The sequence below is a fragment of the Astatotilapia calliptera genome, chromosome 7, assembly GCF_964374335.1.
Source record: "Astatotilapia calliptera chromosome 7, fAstCal68.1, whole genome shotgun sequence".
NCBI lineage: Eukaryota > Metazoa > Chordata > Actinopteri > Cichliformes > Cichlidae > Astatotilapia > Astatotilapia calliptera.
Genome location: NC_137428.1, coordinates 7,334,902 through 7,356,949, shown reverse-complemented (window position 1 = coordinate 7,356,949; position 22,048 = coordinate 7,334,902). Strand labels below are relative to the sequence as shown.

General features: G+C 42.6%; 1 protein-coding gene across 2 annotated transcripts in view; it reads left to right on the top strand.

Moving 5' to 3' along the window:
• grk3 (G protein-coupled receptor kinase 3) overlaps nt 1-22,048 on the top strand; it is a 101,542-nt gene that overhangs the window by 63,275 nt on the left and 16,219 nt on the right. For both annotated transcript variants that reach the window (XM_026172667.2, XM_026172666.2), the window contains exons 3-14: nt 10,171-10,244; nt 10,383-10,484; nt 11,225-11,299; nt 12,816-12,877; nt 12,984-13,035; nt 13,340-13,431; nt 13,519-13,618; nt 14,761-14,839; nt 15,380-15,510; nt 17,600-17,694; nt 19,015-19,122; nt 21,386-21,452. In XM_026172667.2, coding sequence (XP_026028452.1) covers nt 10,171-10,244; nt 10,383-10,484; nt 11,225-11,299; nt 12,816-12,877; nt 12,984-13,035; nt 13,340-13,431; nt 13,519-13,618; nt 14,761-14,839; nt 15,380-15,510; nt 17,600-17,694; nt 19,015-19,122; nt 21,386-21,452 — 1,037 coding nt within the window. The remainder of the gene's footprint in view (nt 1-10,170; nt 10,245-10,382; nt 10,485-11,224; nt 11,300-12,815; nt 12,878-12,983; nt 13,036-13,339; nt 13,432-13,518; nt 13,619-14,760; nt 14,840-15,379; nt 15,511-17,599; nt 17,695-19,014; nt 19,123-21,385; nt 21,453-22,048) is intronic.

Sequence of the window (22,048 nt, the reverse complement as noted above, 5' to 3'; positions counted from 1 at the left end):
ATCTAGAGTAATCACACGAGATCTTGCTCTGACATATGTCATAGAAATTGAACATTTAATAGTATTCCCTGAAAACCCTCATGTTTGCTCATTTCCTACTAACATTTAAGTTTAAAATAATGATTACACAGCAGTGGGGAATACATTTCATCACAGTACTTGTCTGTCTGGAAGTGCTGTAACTAAGTTTAAGAATATAATTCATCCACTGTCATCTTCTTCAATGTCATGTGCCAACACAGGAGAGCAGCTACCTGAACTCTGCTCCTGCAGAGGTTGATTGTTTTATTAATAGTTTTACATCTTCCCTGCATGTGATTCATGGTGGGAATACTTTACTCCATGGTATAACGCTCAGATGCGCACCTTACAGCAAATAACTTATAAGCTGGAGTGGAAATGACATCTAATTTAGAAGATCTCCATTTAGACTGGAAAAATAAATTCCTCTATTAAAAGCCGACCATAAAGCTAGAACATCTTACTATTCATCACTAATTGAAGAAAATAAGAACCCTAAGTTTCTCTTTAGCGCTGTAGCGAGGCTAACAAAAAGTCTGAGCTCTGTTGAGCCAACCGTAACTAATAATGACTTTATGAATTTCTTTACAAATAAAATTGGAGAAAATACTACTCATAACAATCTCACAGACATAACATTATATACAGCAACTTTCAGTGCCATTGATACTTATTTATACTTTTTTTTCCTCCAGTTGATCTTTGAGTTCAGTAATTACTTCCTCCAAACCATCAATGTGTCTTTTAGACCCAAATCCTAAAAGACTGCTCAAAGAAATCCTACCATTGATTAATGTTTCAATCTTAAATCAACCTATCTCTGTTAATGGGATATATACCACACGCCTTCATGCTGGCAGCAGATAAACCATTACTTAAAAAGCCATCACTCGACCCAGCTGTCTTAGCTAATTACTGAAAAATCTCCACTATTGCATAGAGGATTATCTTGAATTCCACAGGGTTCTGTGCATGCCATAAGTTTGGTTTGCTTATCCATCCTTCCCATTGTCAATGCATTTGAACAGGACCTCCATCAACAGCAACGGGCGCACAGGCACTTTTGGAATAACCAGCTGGTTAACTAGTTGGCACTCTGGACAAGACATGCACCACCGCTACCGCGGTACATCGGCAATAAAATCGGACCATGACCCGATCCAGTGTTTTGTCATACCCCATGTGACCGACCATTGGGTTGTAATGAGCTGCCTGGAAAATAATTTTCTGGCGGCTTTTAGGCATCAACAACCGAGTGTGCGCCTCCTGTTTTCGAGCATTGCAACTCACTCAATATAACCTGTCCCTAATTAATACGAAGTGCGGGAATGTCAGCCCCGTTATTACCTGGTCGAAGGCTGAGCATTGGGTGTCGTCCCAAGACTGCTCCAGTGGAAAATCATCTGTGGAGTGGGTTACTGGAGCCGGTGGGGCCTCTTGAGAAGGCCCCCCTGTCTTTCCTCTCGCGGGGCTAGTGCCCCACATGCCCCTACCGGCCACGATCGCACTCCAACACACTGCCCCATTAACCTACTGAACCCGGGTCAATCCCTGCCAATTCCCCAATATCTAATTTCCGGTAACACTAAGGCATATTTCCCCATGCACACACTTCCCCTCCACCCACTCTGCCTACAGCAGTGCCCCCAGGCAAACCAGGGTTTGGTGGATCAGGATCTGCGTACAGCCTGAATCCACCAGAGCCTGGCGTGTACCCCCTTGGCACCTTACTGGTACACGGTACGTCTCTCCTGAACTGGGGGAGGGCGTCAGAGGGCCAGTGACACAGAACACCTGTCCCACCTTCATTAATGGGCAGTCCTAATGGAGATGCCAGGTTGCCCACACCGCCTGCCACCTGGGCTTCCCAGGACAGCAGCCAGAGAGCTCATCTAGGGGCTTCCCATGATGCACTGTTTTTTTTCTTTTTTGCTTGTTTGTTTCTCTTCTTCTTCACTCACTTTTTTTACTCACTGTTTATACACCACTCTGCATTTAATAATCAGTTATTGATCTCTGTGTCTTTGTCCTGTGTTCCTCCCCCTCACCCCCAACCAGACGCAGCAGATGGCCAGCCATTCCTGAACCTGGTTCTGCTGTAGGTTTCTTCCTGTTAAAAGGCAGTTTTTTCATCCCACTTTCCCCAAAGCACTTGCTCATAGGGAGTCATCTGATCATTAAGGTTTTATCTGTTTCTCTGTATTATTTTTGGATGTTTACCTTACAATATAACACACCTTGAGGCAACTGTGGTTGTGCTTTGGTGCTAAATAAATAAAACTGAATTACTATTGCACTATAATCCTGCTGTAGCTGGTACCTTGTTTCGATAAATTCACAGTTTGATTTAGCAAGTACCAGTGACAGTAGCTCTCATAATTCCTACTGCCTGCAAGCTGCACACATCGATTCTCTATCATCAGAATTGTTATCACAGATATTCTTAAAATGTTGTTTTGAGGCTGTATCACTTGTTCCTATTTGGTGGTAGGTTTTATTGTGGACTATTTGAACTTGCTCTGTTACTTAGTTGGAGAATAAAAGCCTAAGACAGTGCGGAGCTGAGCTCCAGACCATACACACGAGTTTAATAGTTTAGCACACTTGCATCTTTTTCTAATAAGCTGTAATCTGAGCAGTGTGCTCACTAAGTATTGATGACGATATGAGCTAAATCTTGTTCTGCTAAATTGATAGGAATTCATTCAGTCTGATGTTGCTAAACTGAGGCCTTTAATGCTGCATGGGCAAGTTAATACCTTCCTGTTTGTCCTTTGCACACTACACAGGTTTCAGCTTTTTTTGTGTGTGTCTCCAGTTAGATTGTTGGGTTGGAAAGCACATGTGTAAATCATAACTTGTGGACACTGCACAAATTATGATTTACACATGTGAGAATGTTTATCCAAACTCTAAGGCTAAGTTGTTGCGTCATGGTGTTCATATGTTGACATCTGCTGCTAGGATTCGCTCAGCAGGTGCCAAATGTTCCATGATATTTAACTTTGCAATGGCTCCTGGATATATATGCTAAACCTGCTACAGTATGTTATGCACACACTGGCATGGTAATGAAGTCAGAAGCTACAGTGAGAGCTCATACCTGTCTCAAGGCTTCAAAGGCCCCAGTATACCCACTTCGCTCTGCACCTCAACCTCTTGTCACAGTCACTTGTATTTATACCCATCGTTAAGGAGCAAGAAGTCACTGGAGTATTCTGCTAAATGATAGGTGTCGCCACTCAGACAATATCACCACCTAAACTCTGATAAGGAGGAGAAGAAGTCAGAGACTTTGTCTTGTGTTTTCTCTTGTTTTTTTCCCTTCACAAACGCTCAAGTTTTCAATACTGTTTCATCATCTCCCTCTGTATATCTGTATGTCTCTGAGCTTCTGTGCTGGAACATCAGTAAAGTGACGGTTAAAACCGACACTCATGTCTTCAACCCAGCAACTGTGCCAGCGGTGCAATGTGCATGACTGGCTGAGACACAAAGATGTGTGTGACACATAAGTCTGGTACCTTGTTACATCTGGAGAGTATGTGCTGTAAGTCAGAGGTTGTGGACATCCAGACTATGAGTTTGCAAAGACTGCTTAGATTGTATAGGGTCACAACTACAACTAGTTTCCTTTTCACAAATTATTTCCCATCCTTACTTTCCACGTTCACCAACGTCACACAGACATTAACATGGCTATATATATATTTATCTAGCTAGCTAGCTTTGGGAGTACCAAAAATGTCTTTATGCAAGAAAAAACCTTGGACTATATGCTGTGGTAAACTTTGACTTTTATCCTTCTTATTCATGCATGCACAGATGTTTCACAGAATGTGTCCTCATGAAGTTCTGATAATGAAAAGATGTTAGTAAAAGTATAAAGGAACCCTGTAGTCTTGGGTAAACACATTTACTAATTTCATCTCTGCATTCCTTCCACCTTTGCTGGGCGATCGTGGCTCAAAGAGTTGGCAGTTCGTCTTGTAACCGGAAGGTTGCCGGTTCGAGCCCTGGCTCGGACAGTCTCAGTCGTTGTGTCCTTGGGCAAGACACTTCACGTACCGCCTACTGGTGATGGCCAGAGGGGCAGATGGCGCGATATGGCAGCCTCGCTTCTGTCAGTCTGCCCCAGGGCAGCTGTGGCTACAACTGTAGCTGCCTCCACCAGTGTGTGAATGTGAGAGTGAATGAATAGTGGAATTGTAAAGCGCTTTGAGGGCCCCTCAAAGCGCTATATAAATGCAATCCATTATTATTTTTATTATTATCTTTGGGTGAAATCAAACCGACTAAATGATAAATACTGATGTTCTTATTTCATGTCTGGCTGCTGTGTGTCGCAGCTCTAAATCAAATATACAAAGGGCAAAAAAGGGCAACTTTAAACTTGAGCTCATCGAGGTTTAATTGGATCTGATCGATGTTTGAGTATAATTTGTCAAGTTCTGCTCCTCAGTTCTCAGCTTTGGTAACCGCCATATGCAATTCTTCTATCTTTTCAGCTAACAGAAGGCAGAATCAGGGGATGGATTTGATGCAGGAACCATACTAGTTTTGCTTATACATAATTTGATGTTCTGTGTGTTCAGTGGTTTTGAAGGTTCATAGTTACTGAAAATTAGGTGAGGGAGTAGTACGAGTCTTGCAAAAGAAGCAGTACTGAAGTTTGGTGGTATTGTTACTTAGGACTATTGTTACAGACCACACTTTTGTTCTTTAACGCTGGCTTTTAAAATCAACTTTCCTTTCAAAGAACCTGAAAGTCTGGTGTTTTCACTTGTCCTCACGCCACACCATCTCAAAGAGAATACAGATATGCTGATAAATCATGGGATTAGCTGACACTGGCTTTGTTGACTGATATCAGCAGATGAGATGGTATTTAGCAGTGTAAGTGGTATCTGCTGTTTCACACCGGGTTTGTGCTGGATGTATGCGTCTATATATAATCGGTTTGTATAAGCTGGCACAGTCAAGAATAATCAGTGATAACAGTTGATGCAGTTTTATTAACAGCATTGCATTTATTGCCTTTATTGAGTTCGAATTCATTTCAGGCATGCAGACGAGAAGACCTACACAGACTTTGAGCAGAAATGCAACTGTGTTCTGCATAATTTGGACATGGCATTTGAAAAAAGCTTGCATATGACTCACTTGTGCAAAAGTTGGGCAGGACCTGGAAGATTTGCTGTGGTACATGGAGCTATGAATTCTGCTGTCTACCAAAACATCATGAAGGAGAATGTCCAGCCATCTGTTAGTGACCTCAAGCTGAAGCACACTTGGATTCTGCGGCAGGACAATAATCCAAAACACACCAGCAAGAAAAACAAAATGAGGACTTTAAAGTAGTCTTCCCAGAGTACTGACCTGAATCCAATTGAGGTGCATGACCTTAAAAAGGTGGTTCATGCTCGAAAACCCCCCCAGTGTGAGTGTGAATTACAAGAATTCTGCATGGATGATGAGTGGGTCAGAATTGCTCCACAGCGCTATGGAAACTCATTGCCAGGTATCACAAACTCTTTATTGCAGTTGTTGCTGCTAAGAGTGGCCCAACCATTTATTAGGTTTAGGGGGTGTACACTTTATTAATAGTGACAAACATACAAAAACCAGGAAATCAGGAAGGCGGCAAAGACTTCTTTCACCCCACTGTACATGACCCCTAACAAAATTGTCTGTGATACTATCCTGAGTGGATGCAGTGATATATTATACACAGGTTACTTTCATGTCAAACAGGCGAAGTGAACTTCATGTATGCTTAATTTCTTTAAAGGAAAGCAGTAGTAACATCCGTGACAACTAAACTGTTTGCACATAACTGCCTATGCATATGTAGAAGCCCAGGTTACCCTCAGGATCCTCAGCATACACAGTGACTGTGCTGTAAATAACACTGAGAACAGCAGCCTGGGGTTCAAATGATCAATAGTGCATTGGAAAACGAGCCCCTCCAATGTACTGCTGTAGCCATTTAATGCTGGATTCATTCCTCATGCTGTGGCTGTGCCGTCTCTGAAATCAGCTGTGTGACATCACCAATCAAAACAAATTGCCAGCACTGTGGGATTAGCATTTTAGCAGGTTATGGTGAGGGTGTTCAGTCTGTGTGGGCAGGGTTAGCAGAATACTTAACATTGTTTGCTAATCTTGAAGCTGTACTCCAATGAATGTCTGTCACATCATGCAGTATATGCACACTCAAATGCACCGCCGACTGGTGCCGCTCACTCCCACCAGTAAAGGTCAGCGTATGTATAATGGAGCACATGCAAGTCACCTCTCACTCAAATGACCCTTCAATAATTTTATTATTCTTACCCCTCAGCCATAAAGGGAGGATGGGCTGTTTTTGTCACCTCGCCAGTTGGGCAGGCAGGCAAAGTGAAGCATTTGTGAACTAAATGTCAACAGATTCACAAATTACCCACAATGCCACAGCTCATTTTAGCGAGTGGGACTGGTCCCGTCATGTCAGATTAGCTTGTTGTGGATGCTAACAAGCAAATACAACAGGCAGACAGCTGGCATCCATAACTCCTAACTAATGGATGTTTGGTGCCACATTTGTTTCTGAGTACAATTTTTAAAAAGTCTGCATGTATCGTAAATCTAAACTGCAAGGTGGGGCAGGATCCCTGTGTTACCTACAGCTGTACGTGTACAGAGTTGGAACACTGCAGCTATACACAGCGTGGTCAGTGTGTGTGTGTGATGATGGAAGACTGAGGCAGTCAGAACATGCCAGCTTGATATTTTTAGACAGTTCAGGTGATCTCGCTAATGAGACAAAGCTCAAAGGAGCTGGCGCCTGAAGTAAGTGTGTGTGTGCGTGTGTGAGTGAGAGAGAGAGAGAGAGAGAGTGGGAGTGGGAGAGGCCATTTGTTGAATTAGCTGGGCAGTGTTGAAGTGTTCAGCGATTAAGTTTAATCCTTGAGTCTTGGTGATGTAAGGCCTGACACCCCCCCCCCCCCCCCTCCCCCTCCTCTCCTAATACCTCTCCTGCATGTTTGGTCCTTGCTTTTGAAAACCTGTCTTTGTGTTTGGGAGGAGGTTGATTGTGAGGGTAGGAGGGAATGCCCTGTCCATTAGGCTGTGTAAATATACAGCATGTGTGGATGCATATGAGGACGTTTATTCGTCAGACTGGAAATGATGCATCATGTCTGTAGGGGAAGATAAAACGGAAGGGAAGAAGTGACAATATATGATAGTAGACGTGAGGCCAAAAACAAGTGCCCTAAACTGAATCAGTGAGGACAGTGAACTGAAACAATAGCTGCTTTTTAAAAGCTTTAAAGGGAATTTTGTGATGTCCAGTTTCTGATTTGTGTAAGTAAAGTGTAGAGCGCTTTTTTCCCCCTTTTTGTCTGAACCAAAGAAGAAGCAGGCCTGTTAATACAAGCCTGATTCAAAGGCATGTTGTACGATATATTGTACTCTGATTTAGGGCTGCCACAAACGATTATTTTGATAGTCGACTTGTCACCGATTATTTATGCGATTAGTCGACTAATCAGATCATGCATCCATTGGACGTAAAACGTACAGCTTATTGCACCAGCAGCATCTGCTCTTATATAACTATCATTAGCTTACATCTTTAAGTGTTTAAGGTATGTGCTAACTAAAAATAAAGACAAGATGATAGTTTATGAAATTTTAATGAAATTTGCAGATAGTTTCAGTGAAGTTTAATAAACTCCTTGCTATCTAAAATATAACAGGACACCGGAGTAAATTCTCGAGCATCTCACACTTCTGATAATCAGTTGCCTGCTTGACGTTTATTCAGCTGTGTAAAAACTTTAATCTCAGCCAAACCGATTTACTCAGGAACAAATAAAATACAAAAAAAAAAACCAAACAGTATAATTTTAAGTTATCTAAGTCACTCATATATCATGTTTAACCTGAGTAGCGAAAGACGGTGGTGGGTTTGAATACGATTTGCCGGGAGTCTGGTGTTCTCAATGGCTCTAGTGAGCCTTGAGCCCCGGTTAGCTATCAAGCTGGTGGGTAACAGACGTCTCCGAAAACGTTGGAGCGCTTTTGAAAATATGTGGTGTCTTGATCACACACACAGGGATGAATGAGTAGTGACCAGAGGTGGATCGATATCAAACCCTAATCTTTAGAACTGTGCTCACTGGTTGATTCTGTTTTATACGCGACACATGCTCCTCACACAAGGCCTGAGGTGGTACCGCGGCTTGTCTACCAATCAGAAGGTTGCCATATGTCCATATGTTGAACTGTCCTTGAGAGAGATCCTGAATGCTGAGTTGCCCCTGATGTATCTTTCAGAGTGTGCGTGTGTGCGCAAGATTGTATGATAAAATAATGTATGAATGTGTGTATGTGGTTGGCTGGGTGAGACTTGTGGTAGAAGTACAAATCCAGTATAAACCAGCATTTCTTCAGACACACAGCTCATTTTGAGATGGTGGTTGATCATTTTGAATATGGGCAATGGTCCATTTATTAGAATTTCAGACTCCTGTTGATAGATGTTGTTGATCAGAAGCAACTTTTCCATCATTTGGCCTGAGTGGAGCTGACAGTGAGTGAGTCTGGGCTGGATTTATGGCACATTGTTATGAAAATATAGCAGGGAAATAAGTGAATTTAAGACACATCTGTGTCTTACAGGACATGTGGGAGGGTGAGAATGAACGGCTTATATTTGTTTAGCCATCTATTTTTGCTCATACGTGATACTAATCGGTAAAGCCAAGATGCAAAGTCTTGAGTGTCAGCATTGCATGCGTACCGGTTTCTGTGGACAGTAGCTTGTTATACCTGCCAGTCTCGTGCCTTCATTTGTCTCCATCCCTAATGTACTGCTTCAATGTGTGTTTGATGGGAAAATGTCACTGACATTCTAAGGACGGCAGAGGAGGGCCGTAACTGCCTCACCAGGCCTCCTGGAAGTGCCACAGTCCACTGACAGTCTCGTCTCTGTCGCTCTACACCATTCTTCACACATTGCTGATGGCCACAGAGGCTATTACCATGGCAACAGTGCCTCTCAACCCTGCAAGCCACATGGAAGTGTGTTTTGTTTTTTGTTTTTTTTAAATCCCCCCACCCACCTTCTCTCTGATGATGTTTCGAGTCTTTATTCGATAACAGTGTGAGATGTCTGTCCATTGTTGGTGTGTTTGAGAGCGGCGCTGTACTTTTAGCCAGCTAATCTCCAGGGCCATTTTCTGTAATTATGAACTGTGTGTGTATGTGTGTTGGTACAGTTGTAAAGTGGTGAGTGGAATTAGTTGCTTTCGTGGCCTTTCTTAAGAATAAGACAGCTTCAGTCTTTCTTAAGGCTCATACAGTAAATACAGCTGCTTGGGTTTCAGCTCTGTGTTCTGCCAAGTGTTTACGCTGTGTGTGTGTGTGTGTGTGTGTGTGTGTGTGTGTGTGTGTGTGTGTGTGTCACCTCATGTTGGCTATAATACTATCATGTATTTACAGAACAGTCACATTTGTGCCTCAAGTTTGCTTTTGTATGTTTTATTGTCTAGTTTTATACCAAATAATTTCCTTATTGCCTCTGTGCTTGTACATTCCACTGTCATATATTCTGCTTATTTCACATTTCTTTGATATGCTTAACAACTTGGAGGAATTAAAGTCATTATGATTAGAGGCATGTGAGGTACGCTGATGAGCATATCGTACAGATTGATAGACACATGGTAAAATGGTAAATGGCCTGTATTTGTATAGCGCTTTATGGTAAGTCAGTAACTACATCAGTGCATTACCTACCTAACTAAATGCCCAATGACACAGTGTCACATGTGGATCAGCTGTAATCCTAAAGCTAACACTGGTCGGGACTTTTGGTAATACCATTACTATGTTAATGAGCTATAAGAGGGTGATGTTTCATAGACTGTTAAAACTGTTACATCCACATACATCAAAAAAAGAAAGTTAGTCGAGGCCTGTTATAACTTTGACTTTAGGAGAAGTCGAAGGAGATCTGCTCGTCCTAAGTTTATGTTCTGTCTTATGTTTAATGTTTGGACTCCACTGGAGAGGCTAAAATCATTGTTGACCAGCAGACTGATAAATATTGCTGTTGCACTGAGATGTATACTCACTGTATTTTTGCTTTGTGTCTCACAGGCTTCCTGCTCTTCAAGGACTTCTGTATGAATGAAATAGATGAGGCTGTGCCTCAGCTCAAGTTCTACGAAGAAGTAAGTGTCCCATGCCCTGCGAATTAGAGTGCACAAAAGGGCTGGATGACCAGCTTGGGGCCTGTAATCCTGCTAATTCAGATTGAGCCTTCCGCATTCTGTGGTGTCGCTAAGCTGTGTGTGTGTTTTCTGTTTCAGATTAAGGACTATGAGAAGCTGGACTCTGAGGAGGAGCGGTTGAGCCGCAGCCGGCAGATTTACGATGTGTACATCATGAAGGAGCTCCTGTCCTGTTCACACGTGAGCATGCGGCCTTAACATCCACATTTTGACCACAGGACTCTGGTTCAAGCACACACAGACAAACATGCACACACCTCATGGGCATCTAATGATCCGCTCCCTAATATTCTCTTCTGTGAAAGCCGAGGAATCTGAGAGGTTTACGACACAAAGAGATCAGGAAAGCCACATTGTTGAAAAATATCAGAAAGAGACTGGTCAGTGGAACCTGGGATCATAAATGGAAACCAGATGCTTTTAGTAACAAACATTGAATCCCATATCCTCGATATTAATAATTTAATCTACAATTAATAATTTACTAGTGATGTAAATCCATACTATACTGTTGTTGGACCAATCCCGATCCCTGTAAAGCACAGTATACTCCAGTCTTCACCCTGCTTCTTCCTCTTCACCCGGCTTCTGGAGCAAGTCTAAACAAACACACACACACACACACACACACACACACACACACACACACACACACACACACACACACACTCTACTGCTTTTGTCCTCATGCAAGGCAACAATTTCGGATGTAAAGCAAGCACGGTGCATGCTGGGGCTGTCTAAATGGAGGAAGTTATTAAACACCCACCACCCACGCAAACCCAGATATTGGTGTTGCTCTCTGCAGCAGCGTTACAGTAGGGGTCGCACATGCTCACAACAGAAAAAACAGAAGTGAAATAAATGTTTATGCTGCATTTTTAATGGCCTTTGGTTTTATTTCCTCCTCTTTGTCTTAGCCATTCTCTAAGAAAGCAGTGGACCATGTGCAGAGTCACTTGGCGAAGAAACAGGTCCCCCCAAACCTTTTTCAGGTAAATACTATTTGATCTCTGAAGCTGCACTTGTCCGACTGTGCTCTTTTAAACATGTAGGAAAAAAAAAAAGTGAAGGATGGAAATAGTTTGATTTGATGATTGTAGACCTTTTACTTGTTTTTATATCAGCTCAGCTCATTGCCCCATATATTGCAAAGGAAACGGTCACTTGTTGTGTTTGATCCCACATACTCCATTAGTACCCTGTTGGTGGAGCCCTGACCCCAAAATGTGACTGAAGAAATGGTGCTTCCATTATTATTGTGCAAGTTGTTTGATGAGAGACACACAGTGATATCCTGCTGCTCTTGACAGAATAAAACTGGGACAAAAACTCCTCAGTCAGGTTTCGAAAACCTCAACGGTCAAACAGAACAAACATGAAACTTCCAAAACTTGTTAGTGCTGCATTGATACATGCATTTAGAATAGGTGGCAGTACGAATGACTGGACTGTGAGCAGGGCAGGAGTCATGCATGTGTTAGCATATTTGTAGTTGTTGTTGTTTTTTTTAATGATGCCACTCTGCATCACAATGAAATGTAACATTTCATTAACAGACAAGTTTGTAGGTCTACACTGACTTTTATAAAAGGCAAGTGCCGCTTGATGACATGAACAGGGCCAAAACAAAATATCAGAACAGCAGCATGCAACACTGCACATGCTCCTTAGAAAGAAAATACCTGTAAAACTGTGTGTGTATTGAAGGAACATTTTAGGATCATAAATCACTTTGGTGGCTTTACTTAGGTTCTGAAAACCCCGTGGAGGTTTCTAGAGGAGCACTCATCTCCACCTTTCAGTCCAATGTACCAAAATAAAAAAATCCCCCCACAAAAACACCACCTATTTTGTGATTTATTTATTTTTTCTCCATTCTTAATTGACTGGTGTGGTATGCGTGTGTGATTGACATGTCATGTCCATGTCAAAGAGTATCTATAGCACCTGAGTTGTACCAGATTCCCTTCTGTGCTCAATATTTGAACTTTATTGTTTTCGTTCATGCTGTTGGTAATTAAACTTTTACCATGGCATCGCTTGCTAAAATGCCACCCAGGAAAATTACATGCAGAGCAACACAGACAGGAGCTGTGTTTGAGCTCAGAAAATCTAATCAGCAACTTCCTCTTTTAGACTACAACATGGCTTATTTTGTGGATATAAAATTATACCCAGTGACTCTAAGATGTTACATCAACTTGTTAGTATTTCCTCTATATTTTCTCAGTCCTTGGGTTGTATGTGCAGCAGTAATACAGTACCTCTGTGTTACAACTGCACAAACAACTCAAAGACTCTTTGAGTCACAAACAAGATGTAAATGTTCAGTGGGCATTTCTGTGAAACAAGTTAGCTCACAAATACAAACCAGGTAAACAAGGCTGAGGCTCAGAAACAGTATGTGAACATGCAGTCCTGCCCACTCAGGAAAATAATTCACATACACCTGCAAAGCATTTTTGTCCACACATTTGCTGAAGAGAGTGTGTGTGTGTGTGTCTTTAGCCATACATCGTGGAGATCTGTGACAGCTTGAGAGGAAACATCTTCCAGAAGTTCATTGAGAGGTAATCATACTAGATGCGTTTTATTTTTGTTTCTCTTCCTCTTATTTTTCTTCAGCGGGGGGTGGTAGCTGACATCACATGTTGACATTTTGCTTTTTTCCTCCAGTGATAAATTCACTCGTTTTTGCCAGTGGAAGAATGTGGAGCTCAACATCCATGTGAGTATGGGGGACAGGGGGATTCTCCCAAAAGTTGACTATGTCTTTTTTATCTTATCGACTTAATGGGTTTGTAAAGAACCGTGTGGTTCTTTAGCAATTCCCTCCATCCAATGAAACACACCAGCAGAGCTGCCGAATCCTGAGATGTCTGGAAACAGACATCCGCTTTTTCAGATGGTGGGACGCAACAGCAACCTGAACCAAACGGGCACGTCCACCCAGAGTTTTCTGTCTCTGAGAGGAAGGCCATGTTTTTCTTCAGCTTGAGTTAAAGTCTCTGTGCTCCTCTCTCCTCCTTCAGCTGACCATGAATGACTTCAGCGTGCATCGGATCATCGGCAGGGGCGGCTTTGGAGAGGTGTACGGCTGCAGGAAGGCAGACACGGGAAAAATGTGAGCTCCGTAAATGTATTGAAAGGCACACCGCTCGGTGCAGTTACCTCTGCATGTGTAACCTGTGTCTGTCGCTCTGATTGTCAGGTATGCCATGAAGTGTTTGGACAAGAAAAGGATCAAAATGAAGCAGGGGGAGACTCTCGCACTCAACGAGAGAATCATGCTGTCATTAGTGAGCACAGGGGTGAGTTACACACCATGTTTGCACCAACAAAGGTTTTATTTTTTCTTAAATACTCGGCATGTTTTTAAAAATGCAATTCAGTACATTGCAATATGGTATACCAGTAAAACATAGTTACTCATACAGATCCCACTTATTCTAAACTCTCAGTGCTGCACAGACTTCCTGTATGGAACAGACTGCTTTGGTTTGAGCGCACAGGTTAAAAACAGCCTGAGATATTTTCCTCTAAAAAGACACTACTTCCAGAAACTACAAACAGAACTTTGTTTTCTGTCCATTCTTCAGCTCACCTCCCCTAACACTTAGCCCATGTCTTCTTGAGTGGGCAAGTTAAATATATGTGTATGACATACTGTTAAACAGACTCCACCTTAAGCAGTAAAATATTGCCCACCATATTCTCACTTTGACTTTGATTTCCACATCAGAAGGAAAAACATTTATCAAAGAAGAAAACTGATCAAGTTGATTTTGGGGGGAAATAAAGCACAATAGCATCATCGGTTTATTTTCTCTACAGAAATTCTATTCATTCAAATTCCCTTGATTGTCCACACCCATCCTGCAGTAACTCTGTGCTCCATCAACAAGGCCCCCTGAGAGACTGAGAATCTCTGCTGTAGCTGCAGAGCGGTGTCAGTTCAGACAGGCCACCGGGCAAAGCTCAGCTGACATCTTTCTTCAAATCCAGTTAGGAAGTCTCTCATTGGACGCTCTGTTTAGCCTACCCCCTAACCCTTTGCTTACCCACAGTTGCTGCACACCTGCAAGCCGTTTTGAACCCCATGCCCACTGAAGTTGCTTCCTTCATGCTGAATCTGCTTTAACTGTTGTCATATCGATGATATTATATCATCGATGCCTGTGCTGTTCCTGCTGGGTCATTCAGGGGATACCTCAATTTATAGCCCTGATGCCTAATGTCAGTGTCCCTGAGACTACAGTGGTCCTGAGTGAAATCCATCTTTCTGATTTAAAAATCGGTTTTTTGTGCTGCATGGGTGTGTTTTACTAAAGGTCCTCAGTTCTTTTTCCACTACTAGCTGTATAACCCATTTTAGGAAAACCACAAGAGTAAGGTTAGCTGGGAGGAGTTCACTTGTAGACTTTAAACTCGTTCTCTCTGCATCTTCCTTCAGGACTGCCCGTTCATTGTGTGTATGACGTATGCCTTCCACACGCCTGACAAGCTGTGCTTTATCCTGGACCTCATGAACGGTAGGATGTCCCACACCTTCCTTCCTTCCTGCCTTAGATTAAACTCCTGCCGAGTCCAATCTGTCCTGAGACACAAAGATGGGATTACTCGGACTGCCAGTCGCCACTCAGGCCATTCCTCCCTCAGGGAGTTGATAGGATTTTGATCTCATTGATGACGCCTCACACCACCTGCCTGTGTTAGATTCTTTTGCATCTAAGATCAGCCTCCTTTTGAAGTCACACCTCAATGTTAAGTATATCCTGATCAGGACTGGCCAACTTTCAAAGTCAACAGTCACCACCAAACAGTGTCCACTGCTCGCTATTTGAGCTTCAGTTATGCTAATGAATACAGATAATCATTAGCTCAGTGAGACAGCTGGAAAAGAGAAGAGTGTCATAGAGAGCCTGCCATCGATTTTCATTTTCTCCCCCACGAGAAGGTTACCACAACTTATGGACAGATATTGATTTAAACTGAGGTGTTTTGATGTCATGCACTTACTGTGTATGTTTGTGTGTGTGTGTGTGTCTCTCTCTCTCTCTCTCTGTGTTCAGGGGGTGATCTGCACTACCACCTGTCTCAGCACGGCGTGTTCAGTGAGAAAGAGATGCGTTTTTATGCAGCTGAAATCATCCTGGGTCTGGAGCACATGCACAACCGCTTTGTCGTCTACAGAGACCTCAAGGTAGACTCCCCCTGATTCCAGACGGAAATCATCCTGAACACAATCATTCCTATAATCAGCATATTCCATGACGTGGCCAACAATGAGTTTTTCCTGTCAAAAGAAACTTAAAAGCAGCTTTTCATACAATAAATTCTGAGGACTCATTTTATGCATAACCTGGAATCTATTTACAGTGGACTGAGGTGAAATTTATACCCAACATCCAAGAAACCCTCAGGACAGCCTCCATCTAAATAACTCAGGTCCTACCAGCTGGTGCATTACTGAGCTGCATTACATATAGGTTTCCCTAATATTTTGCCCCGTTAATGTATACTGATCTGTAGCAGGAAAAAAACAAACAAACTTAGAAGCTAGCTGTGGTGTAGGGGATTACTAGCTACTACCTCTGATTGACTTAACCGGGTGTTACTGCCGACGTCAATCGTAAGTCTACGGAATTTACATTTGCCCTTGCCCAGCAGTTTTAAATTTCCTTCAATGTCACCTGCTCTGGCCCCTGGAAGACAATTGACTATGGTTGCTGGTGTCTCTAGCTTCACATCATGTCTTAGAACAGAATCGCCAATTTGCAGAGTTTGGTCCACACACATGAATGGGGTTGATGGCATACCAGGGGCTTCTTCTGTGCTTCCTCCTCACCGTCACCCAGTCATCCTGTTTTCCCGGCTGCTCACGGCAGTCTGTTGGGGCAGAGCTAACGGGGCTACGCTACCTTCAGCTGCACCAGCTACAGGGGCCTGGCTAGCTGCAGGTTTTTCAACGATGCAAGCTGCGTCTCCAGTTCAGGGACCTTAGCCTCCAGAGCTGCAAACAGGTTAATTCCATTACAAGTATTGCTATTTCTAAAGGAGGCCGATGAGTAACTAAACATCTGACACACAGAGCAGGAAAGTGCTAGAGAGACAGGTCAAGAGGCCATGTTTCCATTGCGTCGGCTATGAGCTAAACTGGCAAACAGTCATCTAAAGCAATGGAAGACATATTGTAGTAAACAGCGTGTTTTGCACAGCACTAAATAAAGGACGGGAGTATAATAATATAATTGACAATAAATGATAAATATAATATCATCATCCAATATAGGACTTGAATTAAATCAGTCCAACAATTCACCTCAGCAGAATCTGTGTCTGTGGCTTATTACTGCGGGGCACTGGACACATGCTCTCCACGTTCAACTTTCAACTTACAGATCCTTTTTTTTGTATGTGTGTCTTTTGTATCGTTCATCTGTAAAAGCAGCACCTTTCATATTCCATGCAGTCGTATAAATCCGCCTCTGAAAATAGTCCCTCAACATATTTGTCCGGCTTAGCTAAAACTGAAGCGACCAGCTGTTTCAGGAAATCGCTGAGTGGTTTAAAAAGGTAATGACCACATACAGCATCTGAGCGTTTTTCTACTTCCCGGGAGTCGCACAAAGCAAGAAAACACAATTTTGTACTTCATAGGATTTATTTACAATCAGAAAATTTTTTAATATCACCAGAGTTTTAATCCTTTGTTTTAAAAAATCAAAACAACCAAAACTGCAATGATTATCATTAACTGCACATCAGAACCTGTGCCATGTTCCCTTTAGATAACAGTTTGCTATTCAGGCTGTAAAAGGGGGATTCTAACTTTTTAGATAAGCATCCCTTAGTCCACTCACCCACCGCTGCACCTCCACAGCTTCACATTTCATAGCTTCATATCAACCAATTTGTCAGCTGTCCTCTGTTTTTTCTCCGATTCCCCTGTTTGGACTGGCTGCCATCATAATGGATATATTTTGCTGGAAGTCAGGGAGCAGTTTTAGTGCTTCAGTAAACAGTGCAGTTCAATGCAAATAATACTAAGGCAGCGTTGGACAGAAAGAAAGAGAGTGAGCTCCAGATGTGCCAAACGGCAGAGGATAACCAGGACAGGAGGCGCTCTTACTGTCTGTATTCACACAGAATCTCTGCTAGGGAACGGAAATTGTAACTTAAGTCTTGAATTAGTTAGCTCTCCAACATTGTATCCTATGCTTTATCGTGTTATCTCTCACATTCTCCATCACCCTCTCCATCACTCTGCCTATGTGTATGTCCTCCCTCAGCCAGCTAATATCCTGTTGGATGAACACGGTCATGTTCGTATCTCTGACCTCGGCTTGGCCTGCGACTTTTCCAAGAAGAAGCCCCACGCCAGCGTGTAAGTTCATCTGAGTTTAACTCTGCACAGCATTTACGTGTCTTGGGGTAGGTGGGTGGGCTGGCTCATAAATGTAAATAAATCTATATTAATATGAAATACAGCTGGCGCTGCTCGGGGTTCTCTCTGAACATCTCTCGCAGTGATTACATTTTAAATGGGTTGGACTATCTCAGCTCGCTGCACTTTGACAAGTGGAGAGGATTGTGCCGACCTGATGGATCATGCATTAAAGGGCAAATAAAAAGAGTCTGTGGTGAAGTTCCCAAGAACGGAGCTGTATTAAGTTACTGTTAATGCAAGTCAAACATTTCCTGCTGCTGCAGCTTCACATTAAAAGCTTTTTAAGTGGTGAAACACATTTTAATTGAATATGAAGTAACCACAGGAAATGCATTGTGTTGCTGCGTACTCTGCTGATTAATGTGCTCCTCGGAGATTGTTAGTGAGCAAAAAGACAGCACTGTAATGTCTCGGGCAGCGAGTTGTCAGAAAGAGATGCTGAGGAGGACAAACATCCCACTGCAACTTCTTGTCCATCCAGTCAGCGATGTGGGTTGAAATGATGTCTTCATATTGGTTGGGTGAGTGGTGATATATGATACACCACTATTACATGAAGTGTTCTTCAGTAAATCAGCACTAACTAATCAGTTGCAATTCAAAGATCAGTTTTCTGCTCATGATTGTGGTGCCTTTAAAGCTTTGTGTGTCAGGTCCACAAACATAGCGGTGGACTGCTGTCCATCACACGTTGACATTTTAAGTAGCTGTGCAGGACTGGCAGCGTGCTCCTCAGTTGAGATGGAGACTGGCAGCAAAGCTTGAGTGATTGATCCCTAATACGTCAATGAATTGCTTCGCCCTGCATGGATCATAATGTGGAGCTCAGTGAGCTCGCAGCAGACATTCAGCATCTTTTCATTACAGTTATTATCACTAATATTTTTAACTGTCTACTTGTTCATTGTTGGCGAATATTCTTTCTTGGATTCATTTGAATATTTTCAGACATGTTATCTTGGGCTCTGTTCATTGTTATTTTACATGATTGATGCTCCATTTATGCTGATGTTTATAGCTCTACTCTCCTGCAAACGATGAAAGCTAAACACAAGGGCCTACATTGGGTTCAGTTTCAGTAAAATGAATTTCTGCAAAGAGGTGTAATGAATTGGTACTTCATAACTAGATTAAAAAAATAGAATAAAAAGAATAAGCCCAGAAGGGCTGACTGTCCTGAACATCTGTATAATAATTATTGAGAGAAATACCAATTTCCTGCATTCATTGTTTTGACGTGTGCTGTGCTTGTTGCAGTGGCACTCATGGCTACATGGCTCCAGAGGTTCTTCAGAAGGGGACGGCATACGACAGCAGTGCCGACTGGTTCTCCTTAGGCTGCATGCTCTTCAAACTCCTCCGAGGGTAACCACTCAGGCTTTACTTGTTCCTCTCAGCTCATCTATCCCCCTTGCTGCACTGTCCTGACTTCCTGTCAGCTTTCAGCCTGCTCTGCCACTCTCAGTAAACTCTTCGAATCTGCTCGCTTGCCTTTCTCGGCATCTCTCACCAGCCTGCTTTCTATTTGGTGTGTGTTTGATCTTGTTTGTGTGCAAGCCTGTGTGTGTGTGTTTGTTTGATCTGGAGTGTGTAAATGCCAGAGGTCTGGGTACAGTAGGTCAGAAATCCGGTAAAAGCAGTTGTGTGTGTGTGTGCGTGCGTGTGTGTGTGGGGGGGGTGTTGGGCGGGTTTGCTTATCCTGAGTGAGCAAAAGAGAAGAGCAAGTGTGACGTGAATCCATTGATGTTCAGATCCATGTGTTTGAACACTTTAAAGAGGAAGAGTGTGCAGGCCTTTGGTCAAAGGTTGTCTGCGTCTTTCAACACTAGAGTCCAAATTCTCAGAGCTGGATGAGATTTCTTTTTCTTTCTTTCTTTTTTTTTTTGGAAACCACTTAAAGCAAGATGTGGTCAGTATCATTGTTTTCTTCTTTTTACACACACATATACACTGTCTCACACAAGTGAGTACACCCCTCAAAATTTTGTAAATATTTTGTTATATCTTTTCATGGGACAACATCGAAGATATGACACTTTGATACAATGTAAAGAAGTCAGTGTACAGCTTGCTGCCCCCTCTAAGTAACTCAATACACAGCCATTATTGCAACAAAAGTGGGTATATATACATATATATGTGTCTATATCTCTACCTGTCTGCCTGTCTAGACATGTCCATACACATATCTAGATATAGACATATATATATATACATATACAACCCCCCCCCCCCCCCCCCCCCCCCCAGTCTCTGAAATAATAATTTTCATCCTGTTCCATGCCCATATTTAATTTGACACACTACAGGGTTTTGGCTAAGAAGACTGGCTTCAGGCTTAATAGACGTTCTTTTGCATATTTTTGTATTTTTTCCACACTGTTGACGATGTGTTACCTCTCTAGTGTTATCTCTTTCTGAGCAGCTGATACATTTTCGTTCTTGGCTTTACTCATCCGGACATCCTGGCTTCTGAGAAATTTTTTTTTTTCTTTCACCAACGCACCACTACCTTTTTTTGAGGGAGTGGGGAACATGTTGACTGTGATTGGTTGTTGCGACGGCGTTACGCCAAATCTACGTACTGACTGATAGGCCAGATGTGCTGATCGAATTTTAAAATCTTGGTTTATGGTTGTCATCGACAACCGTAAACTATAAACCAGGTGCTTCAAGAGCATGGAGTGTCTGGCCTATTGGTACAGGCCATTCAATCCTTATACAACCACTGCTGGAGCTTGGTCTGCATAAGTTGACATGGAGTTTCGGGCATGTCTCACCAGGAAGAGACCCAGGACACGCTGGAGCGATTATATCTCTCGACCAGCCTGGGAACGTCTTAGTGTCCTCCAGAAAGGCTGGATGAGGTGGCCAGGGAGAGGGAGGTCTGGGCTTCTCTGCTTAGGCTGCTAGCTGTAGCTTACTTACTGCTGCACTTGTTTCATAACTTTAGCAGCGAGCAAGCCAGCTTACCAGCCAGAAGGGTTAAAGAACTTAACTAGCTGACTTGACACAGTATGCTGCTAGTAGGGATAAGCATTGAAGCTAGCAGAGAAGCTAACATTAGCCAGAAGAAAGCAATCTAAATAAAGTTCTCTCCAGATCCGGTGCCCTGCCTGCACCCCCCAAGTCAATATAAGTGACAATTTATTTATTTATTTATTTTTTTTAGTCACTGCCTCTGTTCTAATTGAAGCTAATGTGTTCCTAACCTTTTAATCCAGTCCTTTGACTCGTGAACTGTGTGAAAGGATGGATACTATTTTTGCAGTATGCACTAACCTGTGCCACATTAGAATGCTTAAACTAAAATATGGTTCGTCATGAATCTTAATTCAGTCTGATAGTGCCAGTTGGATAGATGGTGTAGGACGTCCGGCTGTTAAAGCATTAAAAAACTCCTACTTTCTTCAGTGTTCTTTCCACACCAGCTGCACAAACACTCATTAACATCTACCAAGTCAGCATTTGAAGCTGCAGGTGTGTTGGCAGCGTCTGTGTAATTTACCTGAGGGAGTTTTTTGTTCTTGCTTCCAAACACCTCTTTTCTCACTCCATCCATCTCCACTTCTGCTGTTCCTAGTCATTGACAGTGTCACCATCTCGCTCTCTGTCTCTTCTGTTTTAGGCACAGTCCCTTCAGACAGCACAAGACCAAAGACAAACATGAGATCGACCGCATGACGCTCACCATGGTAAGATACATCCACACTACATGAGAGAAGATGCATGGGTGTCTGTGTGTAAACACATCTCAAAGCACACACAGGGGATTGTGTGTGTGTGTGTGTGTGTGTGTGTGTGTGTGTGTGTGTGTGTGTGTGTGTCTCTTTGCTTTACCCTAAGCACCTAGGTTTGGCCTGTTTGGCTTACAGTAATTCCAAATGTGTACACACTTTTTATATATATATATATGCGCACGTACTGTACTGTGAAAAAACAGCCTGAGCAGAATCTGTTGCTAGTCTTTCCTGCACATCTTTGACAGGGTTGTATGTAAGTTTTGGGATCAGCTTTTAGTGTCTTTGCCTGTTGACCTTGCTTTTTTGTAGGTGTGCAGATAGAAATGGGAGCAGTATCCACTGTCACTCTTCCACTGGGAGCAAAGCTTGTAAAATAGCTCACTGTTTACAGGAACACAGCTGGATGAGCGAAAGTAGCCATTAGCTTGATCATTGTTTGCTGTGGGTTCAAACTTGTACACAGATCAAGTCCCTCTAAAACAAAATCATTCCACTGTGTGACTAAATGAAAATGTAACTCTTTTTAATTAGTACCTAATTGACTCAGT